This window comes from Euphorbia lathyris, chromosome 8 (genome assembly GCF_963576675.1).
Source record: "Euphorbia lathyris chromosome 8, ddEupLath1.1, whole genome shotgun sequence".
NCBI lineage: Eukaryota > Viridiplantae > Streptophyta > Magnoliopsida > Malpighiales > Euphorbiaceae > Euphorbia > Euphorbia lathyris.
The window spans coordinates 75,688,126-75,709,526 of record NC_088917.1 but is presented as its reverse complement, the minus strand read 5'-3'; the positions used below and the strand labels follow the sequence as shown (position 1 = coordinate 75,709,526).

Below are 21,401 nucleotides of genomic sequence, written 5' to 3'. Positions count from 1 at the left end.
GATTCTCACACTTTGGAATGAGAGTAATGATAGTATTATTAAGCTCAGAGGGGAACATACCTTGATCAAACCATGTTGGCCCAGCAGTGAAGATATCATCTCCAATTATGTCCCAGAATTTTGATAAAATCCTGGATTAAATCCATCAGGTCTTGGAGCCTTATCAGGATGCATATCAAATAATGCTCTTTTGAATTCCTGTTTTGTAAGTGGTCGCAGTAATTGCTCATTGTCCCGATCAGTGATGCGTGCATGCATTAAATCAACCACTTCACTCCATTCACTATTACTATCAGAGAAAACCGATTCAAAATACTGTATTGCAACTTGCCCCATCCCATCTTTATCATCAATCCATTCTCATGCATTATTCCTGAGCCCTGTTAAACTATTCTGCTTCCGTCTTCCATTAGCAAAAGAGTGGTAAAAACGAGTATTCAGATCTCCCTCCTGAAGCCATAAGACTTTTGCTCTCTGTTTCCAGTAGTCTTCCTCTTGAACCATAATTCTCACATACTCAGCTCGAGTCAACTCATACTCATTACTATTATTTGGACCTCCCACATCACGTAGTTGTATTAACTTTGCTTTTAATTGTTCAATTTTCTGACGAAAATTGACATCACTACTTCTGCTCCATCTCATAAGGACTTCTGCCACATGCGTTAACCGCGAACTCAGTACCTTTTGCCTATCTGATCCCCATGCCTCCTTAATCACATTCCAAATCTCCACATCCCTTAGCCACCGTTGCTCGAATCTGAATTGCTTTTGCCTCAGAACAGCTAAGTCAGTTGACGTATGCAATATTATTGGGGAATGATCTGAAGTGGGAGCAATATAATTAACGCAAAAATTACCAGGAAAACGCCTTCCCCACGCATCTGTACAAAGGCTTCAATCTAACTTCTCTTGAACTTCATTTGGTTTACCTCTGTGTCGTATCCATGTATACGTATAACCTTGTAACAGAATATTAGTAAGGCCACAATCAGTCAGAGTATCTCTAAATCCCTTATAACACCACTCCGGATGCTCATTTATTCCTTTTTTTTTATCATTATGAACAAGTAGATCATTAAAATCTCCCAAAATAGACCATGGAAGAGAAGAGGCGGCAGCAAGGCTCTTTAGTAAATCCCAAGAAGTCCTTCGTCTAGCTCTCTCCAGGTACCCATAAAAACCAGTAAGGCGCCAGTCTCTATCCCTAGGGCCATTTACAGTCAAATCAATGTAATTTGGTGAAAATGACCTTAAGGAGCACATACTGGCCTTCCTCCAAAAAGCACATATCCCTCCACTTCTCCCAATCCTATCAACAACAAAACACCCTTCAAAACCAATGCATACCCGGATGGCTTCAATGCGAGATTGACAAACCAGAGTTTCATACAAGAAAATAACATCAGGCCTATGAGCTTTGATGAGCTCGCACAGAATGGGAACTGCCTTAGTATTGCCCAGACCTTGGCAGTTCCAACTAAAGATTTTCATTGCTCTGGGCAGACCATTTGGCCTGCCTGTTCTGTTTGCTGTTTAACTTTGTTTTGAACTTTCGGGTTTCTCTATGCTTGCTCACAAGCTTTATTTTCATTATTATTTTCCTGGTTTGGGGATAAATCATCAACTTCCATGATTTGAATGGTTACCTCCTGTATAGTGTCAATTGGTTTTGGTTGAAATGCAACAAGTTCTCCCCTTCGTCTTTTCCTTTCCTCCCCTACTTCTAATCATGTTTCTAATTGAAAGAGATTAACTGGAGAGATTTCCACACCCTCCTTATCATAGAAGCTTACACCAAAGTTCTTTGATAGCTGCCGGAGATTATGTCTAGGATTTGGTTCCTTCATCTGTCCCGTTGTACTACTAGCAACATTTTGATTTGAGCCATATACCACATTTCCTTCGGACCTAGCCTCTTCCTTCAGCCATCTTTCTCCTCCCATAACAGTAGCACGGCGTAAGGGAGCCTTTATAGAAGCATCCCAAGCCCTCACTAAGTCCTCTTCCTTACTACTAAAAAAGATCTCACAATGTCTATCCAAATGTCCAATTAGACCACATATAAAACATATAGTTCGTAATTTTTCATATTTAAAGACACAGTTCAACCAATGTCCTCCTGCTCTTCTTACTTTTTTTCCTTTTTGTAATGGTTGTCTGATATCCACGCTAACTCGCACACGGAGATAGCTTTGCTCATTTATCCATTTTGCTTTTGAATCCGTAGATACATAAGATCCAATGAAATTTCTCAATGCCATTGCTACTGTTCAGTAAACGAATTCTGTGTAAAACCATGAATTTGTATCCAGAAGTTTGTATATGTCAATTGAGCCGCGGATGGATCTTCCCCTCTTTCAGAGTATACAAATTCAAAAATTGATTATCAAAAGTCCAAGGACCGTTGTCACTAACCCATTTCAAATCATACGGATGATAAAACCTAAACAAAATCAAACTTTCCCCAATTTCAGAAATCGTTAAACCCTTCCCTGGTCTCCATATACTAGCCATTCGATGTTTGAACATTTCAAAATTAAAGTTTTTTTCGTTACCAGTGATCCAACCAGACACCACTTATAATCAATTTTTTCTCCACCAATGTTTGTCACCTCAAACTCAAACTCATCGTCAACAATCTTTAATTGCTGGAATTGTTCTTCCATTGCTTTTTTTGTAAATTAATATTTCTGATCAAATCAAAGAAAAGGGAAAAACAACAGTAGTTTATCAAACACACAAATAGCCGAGGAACAAACAAATCCAACCACACAACCAAACGGATATAAACAAAAAATCGAAACTCTCAACAGGAGTAGACGACAGCGAATCTTAACGGAGAAATCTTAACGGAGATCGGCGGCGGTGGAACGCGAATAATAGAAATCGGCGGCTGCGGTACCATAGATCAGCGGCGGCAGAATCCTAATACCATAGATCGGCGGTGACAGCACCTTACCAGCGGAGGTCGGCGGTTGCGGTAGCAATAGGCGGTCGACGTTGGCGGAACCCCTGATTAGCGGCGGCTCTTCTAGGTCGATTGTGAAGACACCATCAGATCGACGGCAACCTTGACATAGATCGGCGGAATCGGCAACGACAGACCATTAGCAGAGGTCGGCGGAGGTCGGCGGAAGCGGAAGACTTTGCAGCAGCGGCGGCAGAACCCTAGTAGAGCAAAATGAGAAGAGAGTGGCACCCTTACTTTTTCTTAATATAAAAAAATGATTTAATGGTCTAATATTGATCGAATTTTATGATAATATTTATTATTAAAATAAATTATATATAAATAATGATGGTGGGATTAGAGTGACAAACTTCTAGAAGTTCTTAGTATTGGAGCCTTTAAAAAAAATACTAAAAGTGATGAGGATGAGAGAGAAAATAAAATAATATATTTTGAGATAATGTGTTAAGTTTTGACAACTTTGAAGGTGCTTAAATTGAAAATACTCTTAGTATTGAGGATATTTTTAAAAAAAAGTTGTCAAAGATAATGTAGATAAAAGAGAAAATAAAATACAGTAATATATTTTGAGATTATGTGTTAAGTTTTGGCAATTTTAAAAGGTGTTTGCATTGAAGTTGCTCTAAAAGCACATTTAATGGAGGGTGTTTGGAAAAGTACATACCATTAGAGAGGAATAGCAATGATTGATTAACTTTTTAATGTTTAACCTTTTAAGGATTGCTGGCAATTTTTAGCACCCTTTGTACCTTTATTTTTTCTTTTTTTAATATAAAAAAGTGATTTAGTTGGCTATTGTTGGTACAATTTTATAACAATATTTGTGATGAAAATAAATTATACACTTTGTGAGTCCATTGTTGCAACTTTTAGAGTTTCTTGATATTTTGGCATTTAAAAAAAGTTGACAAAAAAAAATGTGAATGAGATAGAAAATAAAATACTATATTTTTTGATAATTTGTTTAAGTTTTAACAACTTTTTAATTGCTTGGGTTTGAGATTGCTCAATGCAAGAATCTTTTAAATATATCAAAATTTAACAAATCAATCTTAAAATATATTATTTTATTTTATCTCTCATTCATATGATTTTTGGCAATTTTTCTAAAAAAAGCCTCAAATACTAAGCAACTCTAAAAATTGTCACTATGGTTTCACAAATTATTATTTTATATATATTGTAATTTATTTTAATTATAAGTATTGTCATAAAATTCCAACAATAACAGATAACTAAATTATTTTTTATATTAAAAAAAGTAAGGATACCAAATGGGTGTTAAAAATTGGCAACATTATCATAATCATTTAAGTCTTTTTACTTCAGTACACAAGACACTCTCTCAAACACATCCACCTCATGAAGCACCTTGCATTAGAGATGCTCTAAGAGTGTTTTTGGAGATGCTCTAAATGTAGAGTTCTTATATTAAGCACAGATTCTTCCATGTCACTCGGAGGACCCCCAATTCATATTTGGACACGTGTATTGTGACCCCACGTCATAATTAAAATAGTGAGGCCTTTTATAATATATGTGGGTCCATATTATACGTTTCAAAATATGGATGGGAGGTCCTCCATTTGACATGGAAAACCAGATGCTTCTAATAATTTGCCCTAAATATGACAAACTTTTTGATTTGCACAATTAATTGGTTCAAATCCTTTTTTTTTTCTTTTAAAGTTAGGTAAGGATACGTCTACCCACTCCCAAGGTCAGGGCTAATCACAGACCTCGATGAGGGTTTACAGTGGAATTTACAGATCACCTACCTATGAGGGTTAAATTTTGACGGAGTGGGGAATCTTATAAATTTTTTTGTTATAAATTTATTTCAGTATAAATCAGTTAATAAAGTTTATAATCGGCCCTTTTTAATTATTAATAGTAAACTTTCACAATGAATCTTATTTTATATCTGCATTAATGATTCTTCAAAAAAAACATATCTGCATTACTGAATTTGTTACCATATTTAAACCATCTAACTGCCCATAGATATTTCATATTTTTTTATTTTTTATTTTTTATATTGATCTAAGCCAATACACAAATATAATTATATTTTTAAATGCAAAATTGACTGAGGTTTATGCCACATTTTGAAACTACCATCAGTTTAATTTAGGCTGTTTTATTATGAAATTTTCTATTATTTTAATTATTTATTATTAAATTTGTAAAATGCTTTTGGTAAATTTAAAAAGGATTAATGACAGTAAAAGTAACAACATAGGCTGAAGGATGAAAAGAGAAGGTGAATTTTTGAAATTACAGTAGTTGAGGTGACATATGCAGCATCATTATAATATTACAAAATCAGAGCAAGTGTTGCTCCTAAAGTGCCTATAAAAATGGCATTCATCCCTCTGAAAACTTCACACCATCAACCTCTCTTCAAACTTCTAAATCCTCATCCGATGAGGGGACTAGACAGGGAATCATTTCCGTCTAGTGTTGTTTCCTGAATTAGCCTGCTGTGTATTTTCTTAGCTACTTCCTCCATCTTCTCATCAGTCTTCCCGGAGCAACTCCCCGAATCTACTTTCCATTCCGGTAGCCTTTTCAGAACTGTTATCTCCAGTTTCCATGTCTGCAGCACGAGTCTCCTCAGATCCATCCGCCTCTTCCTCACCTGAATCCACAGCTTCTTCATGCTCTACCGTCTGGCGGTTGAGCGACTCAATCACCGCCATCACTTCTCGGTTAACCTGAGAATAACAGAAAGAATTATAATATATTCAGTTATGAGTGATTGAGTCGCTGCATCGCCAGACGGAAGAGTATGCAGAAAAATTATAGCCCACTTTCTAAAATCACTATAAATTTACACAATTGTTTACTGTTGAAACCGCTAGGCGGCTCATGAGGCGATGAAAACTAGGCACCATCCTACGCACACAACCGAGGCCAGTTTAGGTACTACTAAGAGAAAGGAAAGTAGATTCGGGGAGTTGCTCCGGAAAGACTGATGAGAAGATGGAGGAAGTAGCTAAGAAAATACACAGCAGGCTAATTCAGGAAACAACACTAGACGGAAATGATTCCCCGTCTAGTCCCCTCAATGTGCGATCGTCGGATGATGATTTAGAAGTTTGAAGAGAGGTTGATGGTGTGAAGTTTTCAGAGGGCTGAATGCCATATGTACTACTAAGAGAAAGAATCTATTTTTATCTTTCTATCTTTGTATTTACGTTTCGATTTTGATTTCCACAGACAACGACAAATGATAGAAACAGAAAGCAGTGCATTTACGTTTCGATTTTGATTGCCACAGACAGCGACAAAAGAAAGAAACAGAAAGCAGTGTATTTACGTTTCGAGTTTGATTTCAACAGACAGCGACAAAAACAGTATTTAAGTTTTGTAAAGGAATATTTAGGTTGTTTTGGAAACTAAAGTTTAGTTTCTAAACCCAATTTGTATTAATTGAAATGTTATTATTACCTCTAGTGCTACATATGAAAAATCAGATATGTCTGTTGGGCAACGAGGGCACTGCAATATATTTTTTTGTGCTCGAAGACTCCATCCTCCTTTGCTTCTCTCTCTCATGGCAGTCTTACCAGTGAAAGCAGCTTCCAAACAAGACTTGCAAAAATTATGAGCACAAGGTGTTGTAACTGGTTCAGTCATCACCTTCCGGCAGATTTGACAACTAAACTCTGCATATTGAGGAGGTTCACAAACATTTGCAAATCAGCAATGAGAAAACAATTTTATCAAGGTTGAAAAGTTCCGCAGACCTAAAACCAACCTTTCAAGAGCTTCTCTTGAACATTCATATTTTGTGCTTTTCTAATCACGCTCCTTGACCTTTTTCTGTCCTCAGGATTGTCGGTATGAACAGGTTTAAGGCTGAGAGGGGGAGGTTTTTTCCACTTCCAGCGTTCATCTTGTTCCTAAGAAATAATCAAGACAATTAAACATAATCGGAATCGGATTGCTCAAAGACCACATTATATCAAATTGATCATAAACAACAAAGCAATTTGAAGAACAAAAAAGTTAAGCTTGAGGGACGGATCCACTTACATCAAAGTCCCAAGATGGAGTTTCCTTTCTCTCTGTCACATCAGTTGCATTGTCCAACTCTTTTATCACAGGCAGAGGTTTAGGCCGATCTCCTTGTCCATCACTATGGTCCAAGTTGGGAAACGTCACGAGATGGAAAGAGAGACCACAAGAAAAATAAATTGTCAAGACAAACCTTGTCCAAGGAGCAGGCTCGTTGTCACATCTTACAAACAGGCTCGTTGTGACCATAGAAAAAACAAGGAGCAAAAGAAAAAACATAATGAGCAGTTCAGATATTTGGTTAATGTATTACTTGAATTCCAACTTTACGCCAGCATTTTTCTATTCTGTAAACCCCATCATAGCGCACCCCGCGTCAGGTGCATATGAAGAACGCTTCTCCTTGTGTGACCTGCTCATTTCAAAATGTAAGTACGAAGAACATTAAAAAAAAGAACTAAATGACCAAGCTATAAAGATTTAATGTGAGTAATGGGAACACGCATCTCTTCAAATTGCCACATAAAATGACCATTTTGGCCAAATAGTCTCAACTTTGCTGGGCTAGGCGCCCTTCAGGCAATGAGACCTCAAATTGCCTGGCACTCATGTCGCCATAGGCAATCACCCGAGCGACGCAAGTTTTGTTGCCACGATCTAACTCAAAATTAAATTTTATGGTCAGACATCTAATAACAATTTATATTCCATAAAAACAAACCATCATCAAGTTAAGATGGTTTTTAACTTCTAATTTTGAAAAAAAGGGGCAACTGCTATATTCTTTATTTTGATTTGATTTTTTATTTTATTTTATGTATCAACCCCTTTGTGAGATTATTAAAAAAAACCCATATATTCTACTTAATTAACTAAGTCATGTCCCCGAAGTGTCCATGCATGTCCTCGTATAAAAGAAAAGGAGCACTTAATTATGTAGTGACCGACACTAGTAAGGCAACTTGCCTTTTTCTTTCCCTATCTTCTCTTAAATATATTTAATTTTTCAAAAACAAAAAAAAAAAGATGGTTTTGAAACCTAATTAATAATTATACTGTTGTTACCTTCGATCTCATATTCTCCTTCCGAAATTGTATATAGAGTGAAGGTTAGCATCAACTTTGAAGAAATTAGAATTTACTTAATGTGGGGAAATAAAAAAAGACTTATGCGCCTTGCACCTAGGAAGCGTCGCTCTGAAGGTACCTCGACAAGGGGTTTTAGCGACACTAACCTTAACAAATTCATTATTTGACTTGGTTAAAAGCATAGTTGTTAAAGGCGCGCTAAGGCTCCAAGGGGTTCTGGAGCCTAGGCGCAAGGCGAGGTGCATAAAATAAAGGGTAAATTTCAAAAAAAAAACCTGTGGTTTCACTTTTTTGCCGAAAAAGGATTGTGGTTTTTTTCTTTTCAAATACAGGACTGTGGTTTATTCCGTTACACTATTTACGGATTTGGTGAAGATGCCGTTAATTTGCTGACGTGGCTGATGGGCAATTATGGGTTTTTAAAAAAATTGGGGTAAATTTAAAAAACAAACCCTGTGGTTTCACTTTTTTTGTAGAAAAAGGACTGGTTTTTTTTCTTTTCAAATACAGGATTGTGATTTATTCCTTACACTACTTACGGATTTGGTGAAGATCTCGTTTATTTGCTAACGTGGCTGAAGAGTAAATATGGATTTTTAAAAAAATTGATCAATGAATTTTTTATAACTATTTTGGGTCTTCAATATTTACCTATAAAATCTCACATGAGCGCAATCTCACATAGTTGTTCAAGGCCTTTTATAGTCAATTTTTTCAAAAAACTCATATTTGCCCTTCAGCCACGTCAGCAAATAAACGACATCTTCACCAAATCCGTAAATAGTGTAATGGAATAAATCAGAGTCCTGTATTTGAAAAGGAAAAAAACCAGTCATTTTTCTGCAAAAAAGTGAAACCACAAGGTTTTTTTTAAAAAAATTTACCCCAATTTTTTTAAAAACCCATAATTGCCCTTCAGCCACGTCAGCAAATTAACGGCATCTTCACCAAATCCGTAAATAGTGTAACGGAATAAACCACAGTCCTGTATTTGAAACGAAAAAAACCACAGTCCTTTTCTCGCAAAAAAGTGAAACCACAGGATTTTTTTTTGGAATTTACCCTAAAATAAATATATATTCTCTTTTACTAGTTAAGCATAAATAAAAAATAATAAAAAAAAACACTTCACTAACATATACTCAACGTCTTAACCTAAAATACCTAACTATAACTAATGGCAAATGCTACTAAACTAATAACCATTCATTGTCAATCAAAAAGAACACGCACAACAAAACTATAATAATCATCATCATCAAGATCATCACTCTGTTTCTTCTTCACTCTTTTGCCTAAAGTGGAGGATACTTCTTTCTTTTAAGTGACTTCTTCTCCTAATCTTTCTCTATTTTTTATATATTTAATTATGATTGAGACTCTTGATATTCTTATTTAAATTAAGGGTTAAGATTAATCTTATTTAAGTTAGATTAGTGGTTGAGATTAATCAAACAATTATTTTAAAGAAAACTGTAAAAATAAAAATCTAAGTAAAAACCATCAGGTGCACCAGGCTTCAGGCTCGAACGAGGCGCACAAGGCGAGAGCCTTTTGTACAGAGCCTCATTTTCTAGGTTCAAGACTCAAGACCCCGAGCCTTGACTGAGGCACGCCTTTAACAACCATGGTTAAAAGAAAAACGAAAAAATCATCCAGTTAATTAAGTTTCCATAGATCATTTAAAAATGTATTATTCACTGCCAATGTGATAGCAGAGTTCATTTATTAGCATGTAAAAACAAATGAGTATATTTACCATCTTTGGTTAAAATAGAGCAATGCTAGCCCAAATAGTTGGCTAATTTTCTGAGAAAGTTTGGGTCTAGAAATGAAATTGAATCCTGCTCAAGCTACAAGTAGATGATATTATTAACATTCTATCAATGACTTCTCTGGTTAGCTGAAATAATATTATTTTCGGATTACTTTATGATAGTTTTCAGGTCTATTCCTAAATAAGGAAAAGATTTAGACACAAAGTTCTTAACTTAATACATGAAGTACACGTAACATACACAACTAAGTCATATTTCAAATAAAGGTAATCAAAGAATGCTAATAAACTTAAAATAACGTAACAGAATCTTAGGCGATAAACTAGCAGTAATGTCTAGTCCAACCAGATCTACTGATTCAGCGATTATTAAGCACAAAAATCACACTCATTGGTATAACTATGCGAAAAAAATTACTTGAAACATAGAACAAGAAGAATGGAAAAGGAAATTTCAGAAAAGTGACCTTAGAAAATCATTGATAAAAATGTTAACAAGTTAGAAAATCCTAAATTTAAGTAAGGGCCTTAGGAGCAGAAAATGGAATAAAACTTACAAGCAAGATAGTGCTTTCGAGGCCACGTGCAGTATCAATATACAAATGTCTTCCCAGAATATTTACTTGAGTTCTGATATACAAGCTAAGCATTGTAGTTGCCCAAAGGGAGACCACCATCCTTGTAAAACCTGCAGAAAACACAACCCGAAAATTCCAAAATAACACATCCACAACTTAAATCATCAATTAAGAAGTATGCACATCACAAGAAAAAGCAAATGCAGTTGCATACTCAAGATTTTAAGTCTATCCCACAGCTCAAGCTTCTCCAAAGTAGTCAAGGTATTGGGTTGACCCTTCCCTTTCAGTAGCCTGTCAGTAACCTGAGAAAGGTCCAATTCATCTGCTATCCGGCCACTCAAATAGTGTATTGCGTGAGGCAATGTTGTCGTATCAGCTATTCTTTGGATGTTCTCGAAATGGGCTTGCATTCTATAAGTTAATGAATGACCAAAAAGATAAAATTGAATAAATATCTAGATTAATCATCCAAAAAGAAGAGAGGAAAAAGAGAAAATCAAGAGATCAGGACTTAACTGAGCCTTGTTGAGTTCATCATGTTCTCTTTCATTAGCAAGTTCTCTCTCAAAATCAGCAAGCCTACGCTTGTGTGCATTGTACAATTTATACAAACAATACCCACTTCCCAAAACACCTGATGTAATAAGAATTTTCCTCCTATGCCTTCTCCAAAAACCTCTAAAATGCCAAAAGGAAACATAATCAACAAGCAGCAATTGAAGAAACAAATGCAAAATAGCTAACAAAACACAGAAATTCAAACATGAAAAACAGGAAAACAATAAACCTAAAAGAGAAAACACGAAACTAAACCACAAAAGCATTTACTTCTGACTTGCACAAATTAAATTGTCATAAGGCAAATAGAGAAATTGAGAGTTACAATAAAAAGTCAACAAATACTCATAAGATCAATGATCAAAAAGAAGAAGAAGAAAAAAAAAAAAACCTTAGATAGAGCATTTTTGAAGCTAGAGAAACCCCCAAAGATCCATAACTAAACCTTCATAATAGCAAATCCATTTTAGGCTTATGGAAGAAGAAAATAGGCTGAAAATGGTAAAACCCCCTCAGGAAATTGGAAATGAAGTGAGAAAAAGGGTTTTATCTGGGACGGGCCTAGAAAAACCCGCCAGCAGGCAATGAAATAGTGGGGGCGCAATTAAGTAAGAGTGAGGGGAAAGGAATGGTTAGAGAAATTGAGGAATTACAGCAAGTTGAAGAAGAAGAAAGGTTTAGATAAAATTGAAGAGGGAAAGCAGTGAGAGTGTATAGAGCTGCCATTTTTTCACGCTTAAGTTATTTGTCCTTTTATCCTTCCATCTTTACCATTCGCCATTTCGAGGATGATGACGATGATGATTGATGAATTCGTATTCTCTATAATCTAATTGTATTGTATCAAATGACTAGAAAAATTCAATTTTACCCTAATGTATCAAATGGATTCAATTGAAATTTTAAACTTTTAAAAGTGACAAATTTAATCCTAATATTTTGGGTGAGGTGCAGATTTGGTCTCAATAGTAATAACAAAATGATTCAAATTTAACTTTAATGTTTACAAGCAATATCAACTGTAGTCAATTTTATCGAAATTTTGAAAATACTAATTTGAATGTTATTTAAGTAGTAAGAGTATCTCCAAAAGACTCTTAGTGAGCTCTCTAAAAATAATATAAAGAATTGACTCTTAGTGATTTAAGAGTGGCTAAGATATATGATCTCCAACAATGCTCCTTATATTTACTCCTTATTTATTATTTTATTATTAAGATTATTTTTTATTGTTAAATTACCAATAGTGTGAGGAGAGAGACACATCAATAATAAATTATTAATAAGAAATGAAGTTAGGAGGCACTAAGAGATGGAGAGGGGTTCTCTATTAATAGAGAGGATGGAGAGGCTCTTAGTGATTTGAGGAGCCACTAAGAGGCTGTTGGAGATCAATTTTCATTCTCCCTCCTCAAATTTTAACTTAAGAGCCAACTTAAGAGGCTGTTGGAGATGCTCTAAGGTATACTATCAAAAAAAAAAGTAATAAGGTATAAAAATATCTCTAACGTTTAAAATCATGAGCAATTTTACCTCTAACATCCAAAATTGTGCATTTTTACCCCGAACGTTGGCAACTAAGAGCAATTTTATCCCTAACGTTGTCAAGTTGTCATCTACATTTCACATTTGAGTTATTTTATCACTAATTAGTGACACATCATAAACATATGATTAGACATGGAAAAATAATTAAAAAAAATAAAAATATACTGTATATTTTATGAGTTGGGTAAAAAAAAATTCAAAATATTTTACCGAATTAATAAATATTAACCTCCAATTCTATTATTAAACCACGGAAAATATGAATTTTTTTTTAACAAAGTAATATGCAATTGGTGCATATAAGGAATAAAATATCATGTTTTACAATAATGTCTAAAATTGATCCAATTTGTCAATATTAGGGGTAAAATTGCTTCTGACTCTAAACGTTAAAGGTATTTTTGCACCTTATCCCTTTATTTAACGGTTAAATCGGACATTCCAAACATCCATTATATCTAAGACTGTTATAAACAAAAAAAAAATATGTTAAAATACTAACAACTAGGGCTGTAATCGAGCCGAGCCGAGCTTTGGCCTGTTCGAGCTCGGCTCGCTTAAAAATTAATCAGCTCGAGCCCGAGCCGAGCTTGCTATAAAATTAACGAACCGAGCCCGAGCCGAGCTTTGGCTTGCTCAACGAGCTTGAGCCGAGCTTCAAGCTTGTTTCGAGCCTAAAATTCTCTTTTGGACTTGGTTCATTAAGAAAATTATCTAACCATGAATTGTCTGTGAGTAAATTGTTAATTATATTTGTGAAGTTTGCTCGCAAATAACTCTTTAATTGTGTACATAAACAAGATCACAAGCAAAGTTCGTGAATAAATAAACAAGATGCTTACAAATAGTTCGTCTATTACTCATTTATTATGTTTGTGAACAAACTTATTTAATAGCAAATGAAATAATATTAAATTTAGATATTTGTGAATTAACACAAAACTATATAGTTTTCTACAAAACTAAAATTTGTTCATAAATGTTCTAATCGAGCCTGCTCGCAAGCTTTCGAGCCGAGCTTTGGCCTGCTCAAGCTTGGCTCGTTTACGAACCGAGCCAGTAAATCATGTTCACGAGCGGCTCGTTTACAAATTGAGCCAAGTCGAGCCGAGCTTTTATCGAGCCGATCACCGAGCCGCTCATGATCGGCTCTGTTCATTTACAGCCCTACTAACAACTAAGTATACCACATATAAGTTAATCACAACAAAAATTGTCAAACTGCCTAAAATATTTATTGTGTTATAGTTACAAATAACCAATAAAAAATACGAACTACTTGTATTTATGGACAAACTTATTTGGAACGTTTGAGGTGACAGTTAAATAAGAGTCAAATCAATCTTTTCAAATTTTCAGTACGTATGACTAAAATTGATTTTACTTAAAAATATTAGAATTAAATTTACATCATTTCATACGTTAGCGCTAAATCTGTATTTTTAAAAAAAAAACATTACTTCCACTGATTATTTTTGAAGAATAAGTTAAAAGAAATAGCATGAGAAATTTTTTTTTATTTTTAACGTCTTAAATGACACAATTATACTAATACCTTAGGGTTAATTTCACCACGAATGTTTGAAAAAACTTGGCTAATTTTAATCATTATTAACGGAATATTATACTCAATCATGATGAATCTTGTTATATTCATTTATGTGTCGTAGTATAATTTATCACCAACAGATTAAAAACAAGTATATACATACGTGGAAAAAAAATAAAAAATAAAATTATATTGTGTTCTCAAAAATATAGAAATGGCAACGGATAGGATATCCGTAGGTAGTGACAATCTTACACTTTTACCCGTTTATTTTTTAATTACCCGTCTCATTACCCTAACGGGTATACATTTTTCATTCTATACCCATCCTATTTAATTTACGAGTGCCTATGGGTATCCTTACCCGTTAAGAATCAATACATAAAATAAAAAATATTACAAATTTAATAAAATATAAATTTAACAAATCGTTCATCTAAAATTGAACAAATTGAACTTTAATCAATAAAAATAAAATAGCTTGTTGGGATAAGCATATATTCACAACATATATATTTATCCGAATAAGTAAACGGGTTTACGGGTTACCCCTTGTAGCGCAGATCCCGTTCTTGATTTGCAGCGGCAGGATCTCAGATCAATCACCCGATCTAGTATCACCGGTCAAGCCTTCAACCATGCCAATAGAATTGGGAGAGGAAGACAATTGGTTCACGAACTAAAGCGACGACGAATCCCAAAAATAGAGAGAGGGGCGGCGACTTAGGTAAAAAGAGGAGAGAAAAAATTCTCTGGACATCCTGTATCTCAAAACCTAATTTCTGACTCTCTTCTAATTCTCTTAGAATTATGATAGATTAGGGTTTCTATTTATACTGAATAAATAGATCGCCTAACCCTAATTCTTATTGGGTTTGGGCCCATTCCATTTCGGGCGGGCCTAATTGGATCCATATCCAATTAATTCCAACATCTCCCACTCGCACGCAATGGAACTTATTCCAAACTTTCTCAATCTCGGTCTCTATCATACTCTTGCAAATAGTTCGTGCGACCGACATACTATCGAAAGCTCTAGTGCTATATACTCGTTAGAACATATAGATGCTCGATTTTCATGTAACAAACTTGGAACTATGTACTCGTTAGAGATATATAGATCTTAGATTTGAACATGGATCGTCGGTTGTGTATGCTTTTATCCTAAACTCCATATCATATCCACTGTAGTCTTCGGATCTCTACAGTACATCTATTTTTCACAAATATGCACATATGCATAAGTGTCCGGACGGTGAAGAATAGAAACACTTAGATATGATTCAAATGGATGTCTTTCCCTCTTAACATTATTTTGTCCATTATAATTTGATTCGCTTATCCAGTCAGGGTCTCTTTGGTTGGTGTTATCTCATCAACCTCGAGGTATCCCTTTCCAAGGTAGCTACATCAGACTAAACTTCTTAGAATAAGTCTAGGGTCTATAAGGATAAACAATAGTCAAGAAGCGCATCTTCATGACGCGAGTCTCACATTAGGAAAATGCGAGATCAATCTACTTTTCCATCTCGTGGTCGCTAAAGCACACATGGTATGGGTCATGTGTTATGGTGTTCAATTCTTTTTCTGAAGAAGAGCATGTTATTAACACCATACAGAAGCATAGGTCTAGATGCGCCTGAACATCTAACTTTAGTTCATCACTTATGATGATCACTTCTGGCTATGACAGAAGGCTATAAGTTATCGCAAACTTGCCCTTTTAGATTACTTCTTAATCTTTTTCATGTATTTGTAACACATGTTATCTTGCACCGTAATGGAAACACTTTTCCATGTCTATAGCAAGACGGCTTCTATCATTGAACAAGCTCTCGAAATTGCTCAAAGACAGCCTCATCCTTCATTTATCATCACATTGACGAAATGGGAGAAACTGCTCATGTGAGTGAGCTACATTCTGTCTAAACATGCATTTTGAGTTCATAACAGCAAATATTTACAATTAAATACTCGCACTCGTGTATTGATAAAAATTCATAAAACCTTTATTAATAATTCATGTCTTACAAATAAAACAATGAAGAATGAGAAGTATACTTAGATCCTAAACAATCTTTGGGATCTAACATGTTTTACATAAACATCTCTCTTTACTGGTTTGGTGAGGGGATCCGCCACCATGTCATGAGTAGATATATACTTCACATTAACTTCTTTGCGTGCAATTAAGTCCCTGATAAAATGACACTTAATCTCTATGTGCTTTGATTTGTTGTAGAACCTCTGGTCCTTAGCGAAAGCTATAGCAGATTGACTGTCACTGTTAACTATGACTTGGGTTTGACAATTGGTTACATTCAAGTTGTTTAGGAACCGATTCAGCCAAACAGCCTCTTGAACTGCTAATGAATACGACACTTATTCAGCTTCCATGGTGGACAGGGCTACACAAGTTTGTTTCTTGCTACTCCAGGAAATCGCGCCATTTCCTAGCAAGAACACATAGCCTGACGTGGACTTTCTTTCGTCCAAGTCTCCTGCCCAATAAGCATCTGTGTATCCTCTCAAATTTAGGTCTTTACCTTGATAGCATAGAGAATAATCTGTTGTTCCTTTGAGGTACCTCAGTACCCTCTTCACAGCTGCCCAATGTGCTAGTCCTGGGTTGGACTGATATCTACTCACCATCCCAATGGCATGACAGATATTAGGTCTTGTACACAACATGGCGTACATTAGACTACATATGGCACTTGCATATGGAACTTTTTCCATCCTTTTCTTTTCGTTTGGATTCTTTGGACACATTTTGGTACTTAGGGTGATGTCCTTAGTCATCGGGCTATCTACAGGCCTACTTCCACGCATACCGAAACGATCAATGACTTTGTTAACATAAGTCTCTTGAGACAGTGCTAATAGTTTCTTTGATCGATCCCTTGAAATCTTAACCCCAAGTATGTATGCGGCTTCGCCCATATCTTTCATTTCAAAACTTGAGTTTAACCAAGCTTTGATTTGGTTTACAAATTCTATGTCATTTCCTGCTATCAGTATGTCATCTACATACAGAGATAAAATGACAAAATTTCTACCCGACCGTTTCGTGTAGACACAATGGTCCTCTTCAACATCTTGAAGCCATTCGAAATCATTTGATTGTGAAAATGAAGGTACCATTGCCTAGAGGACTGTTTAAGGCCATAAATTGACTTTTTCAATTTGCAGACCTTATGCTCGGAGCCTTTTACCACGAAGCCCTCTGGCTGTGACATATAGATCTCTTCGCTCAATTCTCCATTGAGAAAATCAGTCTTAACATCCATCTGATGTAGCTCTAGGTCTAAACTTGCTACAATAGCTAAGATTAGTCTAATAGATGTAAACCTTACAACAGGTGAGAATGTCTCCTCGAAGTCTATTCCTTCCTGTTGTGTATAGCCTTTAGCGACAAGGCGAGCTTTGTACCTTTCGATACTATTGTCAGCCCTTCGCTTCACTTTGAGAACCCATCTGCTCCCCACAGCTTTTCTACCCTTTGGCAGATCAACCAGTTCCCAAACATGGTTGGATCTCATAGAATCTAGTTCCTCTTGCATTGCTATAGTCCATTTGCCTTTTTCCGGATAAGTGAAAGCTTCTTTAGCATTTCTAGGTTCTGCGTCATCATTTGGAGTTACTAAAAGAGATGTGCCTTCGATACCAAATCGTCGACTATCAACTCTTTGCCTTTTAGTACGGTGCGGTTCCGAGTTTTGATAAACTTCTCTCATGTATTCATCATAACCCGGAATCCTATCTCTTAGACTTTGTCCCAAATTCTCACAAGAATCAGGAATCAAACTCCCACTTAAATAAGGATCTGTCACATTCGAAACGTTTTGAGGTTCGAAACTTTGACCTTGTTCTTGTTCCTGGTAGTGATCGGTATCATTACCTTGATCCTCAAAATTCCTCCCACTCGAATGGAGAGGTCCATTTGAATCTATTTCCTCAAATAGAGTGAGATCAGTGTCAATTTCTCCTAGCTTAGGAAACTCATTCTCTAAGAAGACGACATCTCGTGATTCAAATTCTGTCACTCGGCCTTCACTATTTTCTCCCACTAGGACATATCCCTTTGATACGTCATGGTATCTTATAAAGACACACTTTCTACCTCTTGGGCCTAATTTCCCAAATTTGCTAGAGGTATCATGGGCAAAAACAGTACAACCCCAAGGTCTGAACATACTCAAATCGGGTTTTCTACCAGTCCACAGCTTATAAGGAGTGGAAGTGACAGTCTTGGAGGGCACTCGGTTTAGAACATATGTAGCTGTTAGCAAAGCATCTCCCCAATAGGAAATAGGCAAGTTTGCTTCAGCCATCATAGATCGAACCATATCAAGGAGAGTTCTATTTCTCCTCTCGGCAACACCATTTTGCTACGGAGTGTATGGGATAGACAACTGATGCTCTATCCCTTTCTCATCACATAAAGCTTTGAATTCATCTAAAATATATTCTCGACCTCGATCAGTTCTCAAAACTTTGATCTTCTTATCTAGTTGATTTTCAACAAGGTTCATAAACTTTCTGAAACAACTCAAAGCTTCAGACTTGTGAGACATCAAGTAGATCTAGCCATACCTTGTATAGTCATCTATGAAGTGTTGGTCCCGTGTGATTAGTTCCAAGGGGGGGTTAGGAACTAATATAACTTTTTCGTTTTAATTATGCTAACTTAATCTAATTCTTTGAGTTTCACAACTCAGTTTTGGTCAGCACGGCCGAGTGAGGCGTAAGACGGCTTTGGTCAGATACTGACTAGAACTGTTTTACTTGCGAGTTGGGAAATGACACTTTTGTGGTCAGCTTCCAACTCAACACTCTGATTTACTCAGTGTCAGCTTAAACAATGTATATACTGAGTAAATATAGCAAGCAACACATATAGATATATATTGAGAGAGAGTTAGAAATTACTCAGCACGACTTATCCTGGTTCGGCCTCTCCGCCTACGTCCAGTCCCTAGAATCCCTCCGGGCTTTTTCAATCCAATACTGAGCTCTTTAAAGGTAGAGCACAAACCGTTTACAAGTCAGTTAAATATGCAAAAGCACCATCCTCTATTCGTCTACTCAACTCCTACTAAGTGTTATAACCGAACACCTAGATTTCTCTACCACTGAGTACTTAAAACCGAGTACTCAGCACCACTCTCTCAATTTTACAATTGATATAGAATTGTTCTTTTTCAGACAAAGAACACTTTAGATGATTACAAAAATCACTCTAGCTTTTACACAGAAATGGAAATTTCGTGTGAGATCTTTTTCTTGTTTTGGTGTGCTTTTGTATGTATACTTTTGTTCTCTTTTTGTTTTCACAATCGGCAAAGGATCCAAGAACTGCACTTGTCCTTTTATAGTTGAGGTCTGAAGACATAATCATTTGAATTCGGAATTATTCGTTGGATTCAAACGGCTCTTTCTTCCGACATTGTTCTGGTCAGCTTCAGACCTACAGGCCAATCCTGTCATCTGAATTCCGCAGGCGTCAGGCTTGTCTTCTTCTCGCAGGTTTGTCTTCTAGTGCAGGTTTCGTCATTTAGCCAGCGGACATTTGACCCATGCGTCTCGAAAATGTATCCATGCATAATTCCAAAGCTTCTGAATTGGTGCAGATCACTGTCGGATCTTGTCTTTTAGCAAACGGATCATTGGTGCTGTCCTTAAGATCATTCAGCATGACTTTGATAGCTGTTGTCTTTGATTGTTGCCAATTTCGATACTGAGTTGCCTTTCACTCAGCTTCCATGGTCAGCTTTGTTCTGCAAGATATAGTTCCGAAGAAGACTTCTCTTCTTTTATGCTGAGTTGCTTTTCACTCAGCTTCTGTGATCAGCTTCATTTGTAAGCTTCGGTTTTGAAGAAGACTTTCCTTCTTTCGTACTGAGTTATTCTTTACTCAACCCGCGCTATGTTGTCATGCTGACTATGTTCTGTCTTAATTTGATTCATGTTCTTATAAATATTTTTATACTCAACATTGAACAAACGCATTAGTATAATTAAATCAAAGCACTTAAATTTAATTGTCTTAATCATGGATTAACTTAAATAATTTTGTCAAATCAAAATCATATTGGAAAGGTGTTTCAACATGAAGGTGATGAAGTAGTAGGCCCCATGCCTAGCCCTCACATTCATTGGACCACAGACATCAGAATGAATTAATTGCAGAGGAAATTCTGCCCTAGTACCCTTCCCGAATGGTTTTCTATGCATTTTTCCTTTAAGACATGGTTCGCATGGAGGTAATTCAACTTTTCTTAAACTACCTAGTAAGCCCTCTTTGTCTAAATGATTCATGCGATCTTGGCCAATATGATTTAACCTAGCATGCCATAAACTAACATCTTTATCCACAGAAGAAGAAGTAGTAACAGAAAAATTATTGGAGTCATATAATTCAACATCCAAAATAGTCAAACCATTCAGTACATATCCTGAACCATAGAATTCATTATCCAAACTTAAATGCAAACTGTTATTAGCAAAAAGAAAGGCAAATCCAATTCTTAACAAAGAGTTCACAGAAATAAGGTTTCTCCGAATATTCGGAGCATAGAGAACATCTTGTAGGAGGAGAGTTTGACCGCCATGTAGACTCAATCTACATGTGCCAATCCCTTCGACTGTAACTCTTGAGTTGTCTCCCACATAGATCCATCTTGAACCGACTGGAATTCGTCGAAACTCGACAAAGGTCTCTCTTTCCTTCGTCACATGGTCCGTTGCACCTGAATCAACAACCCATAAAGGATCATGTTCAGCTATAAGAACAGTGCTAGATACATTTATTTCACTCACACATGAGTTAGTGTAGTGTACCTTAGGAACTTTGCAATCATTTGCATAGTGTCCTTTTTCTTGGCAGTTGAAACATTTCACAAGTGAAAGCTTCGGTTTCTTTCTGTTCTTTGTTCTCTTTCCCTTTCTATTTTCTGTATTCACAGGCTCTTTGGCTTGCTCTTTGCCCTAGTCATAGAAGCGCTTATGCTTTTGCCTTTGAGGATTGGAACACCTCCCACTTGAGTGGGCTCCCACATAATGGGCTTCAGCATTGATCTTAATCGATGCCAGACGATCCTCCTCTAGCTCAAGGTGGCGACAAACAGCATCGAAGGTTTGAATTGCTTCAGTGTGGGTTAAGTGCACCTTCATGTGCTCCCAACTGTTTGGCAAAGAGCGGATAACAGCTTGCACTTTCTGCTCATTGGTCAACTGATGACCTGCTTCATTCAGCTCACTGATCATGTTGGACATTTCTCTTAAATGCTTTTTCATTGT

The 21,401-nt window shown here is 36.1% G+C and overlaps 1 protein-coding gene and 1 long non-coding RNA gene across 3 annotated transcripts; one reads left to right on the top strand and one right to left on the bottom strand.

Annotated features, from left to right (window-relative positions):
• Window positions 1-5,218: 5,218 nt before the first annotated feature.
• LOC136202788 (E3 ubiquitin-protein ligase ORTHRUS 2-like) lies at window positions 5,219-7,327 on the bottom strand. Of its 2 annotated transcripts, XM_065993666.1 has the most exons (5): window positions 7,191-7,327; window positions 7,016-7,118; window positions 6,738-6,882; window positions 6,428-6,645; window positions 5,219-5,691 (listed from the first exon to the last, which is right to left on the bottom strand). In XM_065993666.1, the coding sequence occupies exons 1-5, from the start codon at window positions 7,274-7,276 to the stop codon at window positions 5,494-5,496; spliced, it is 750 nt and encodes a 249-aa protein (XP_065849738.1). In that variant the 5' UTR covers window positions 7,277-7,327; the 3' UTR covers window positions 5,219-5,493. The 2 variants fall into 2 exon arrangements, with proteins under 2 accessions (XP_065849738.1, XP_065849737.1); XM_065993665.1 differs by having other exon boundaries at window positions 7,016-7,276.
• LOC136202790 (uncharacterized) lies at window positions 6,568-7,342 on the top strand. Its single transcript, XR_010674596.1, has 2 exons — window positions 6,568-6,707; window positions 6,813-7,342. It is a non-coding gene; the product is annotated as an uncharacterized lncRNA (long non-coding RNA).
• Window positions 7,343-21,401: the final 14,059 nt, after the last annotated feature.

Coding starts and splice junctions, on each gene's coding strand:
- LOC136202788 (XM_065993665.1), bottom strand. CDS start 7,276: ATGTTTTTTCTTTTGCTCCTTGTTTTTTCTATGGTCACAACGAGCCTG. Junction 6,883..7,015: donor CTCCATCTTGGGACTTTGAT/GTAAGTGGATCC, acceptor ATTATTTCTTAG/GAACAAGATGAACGCTGGAA. Junction 6,646..6,737: donor TCAAGAGAAGCTCTTGAAAG/GTTGGTTTTAGG, acceptor CTCAATATGCAG/AGTTTAGTTGTCAAATCTGC.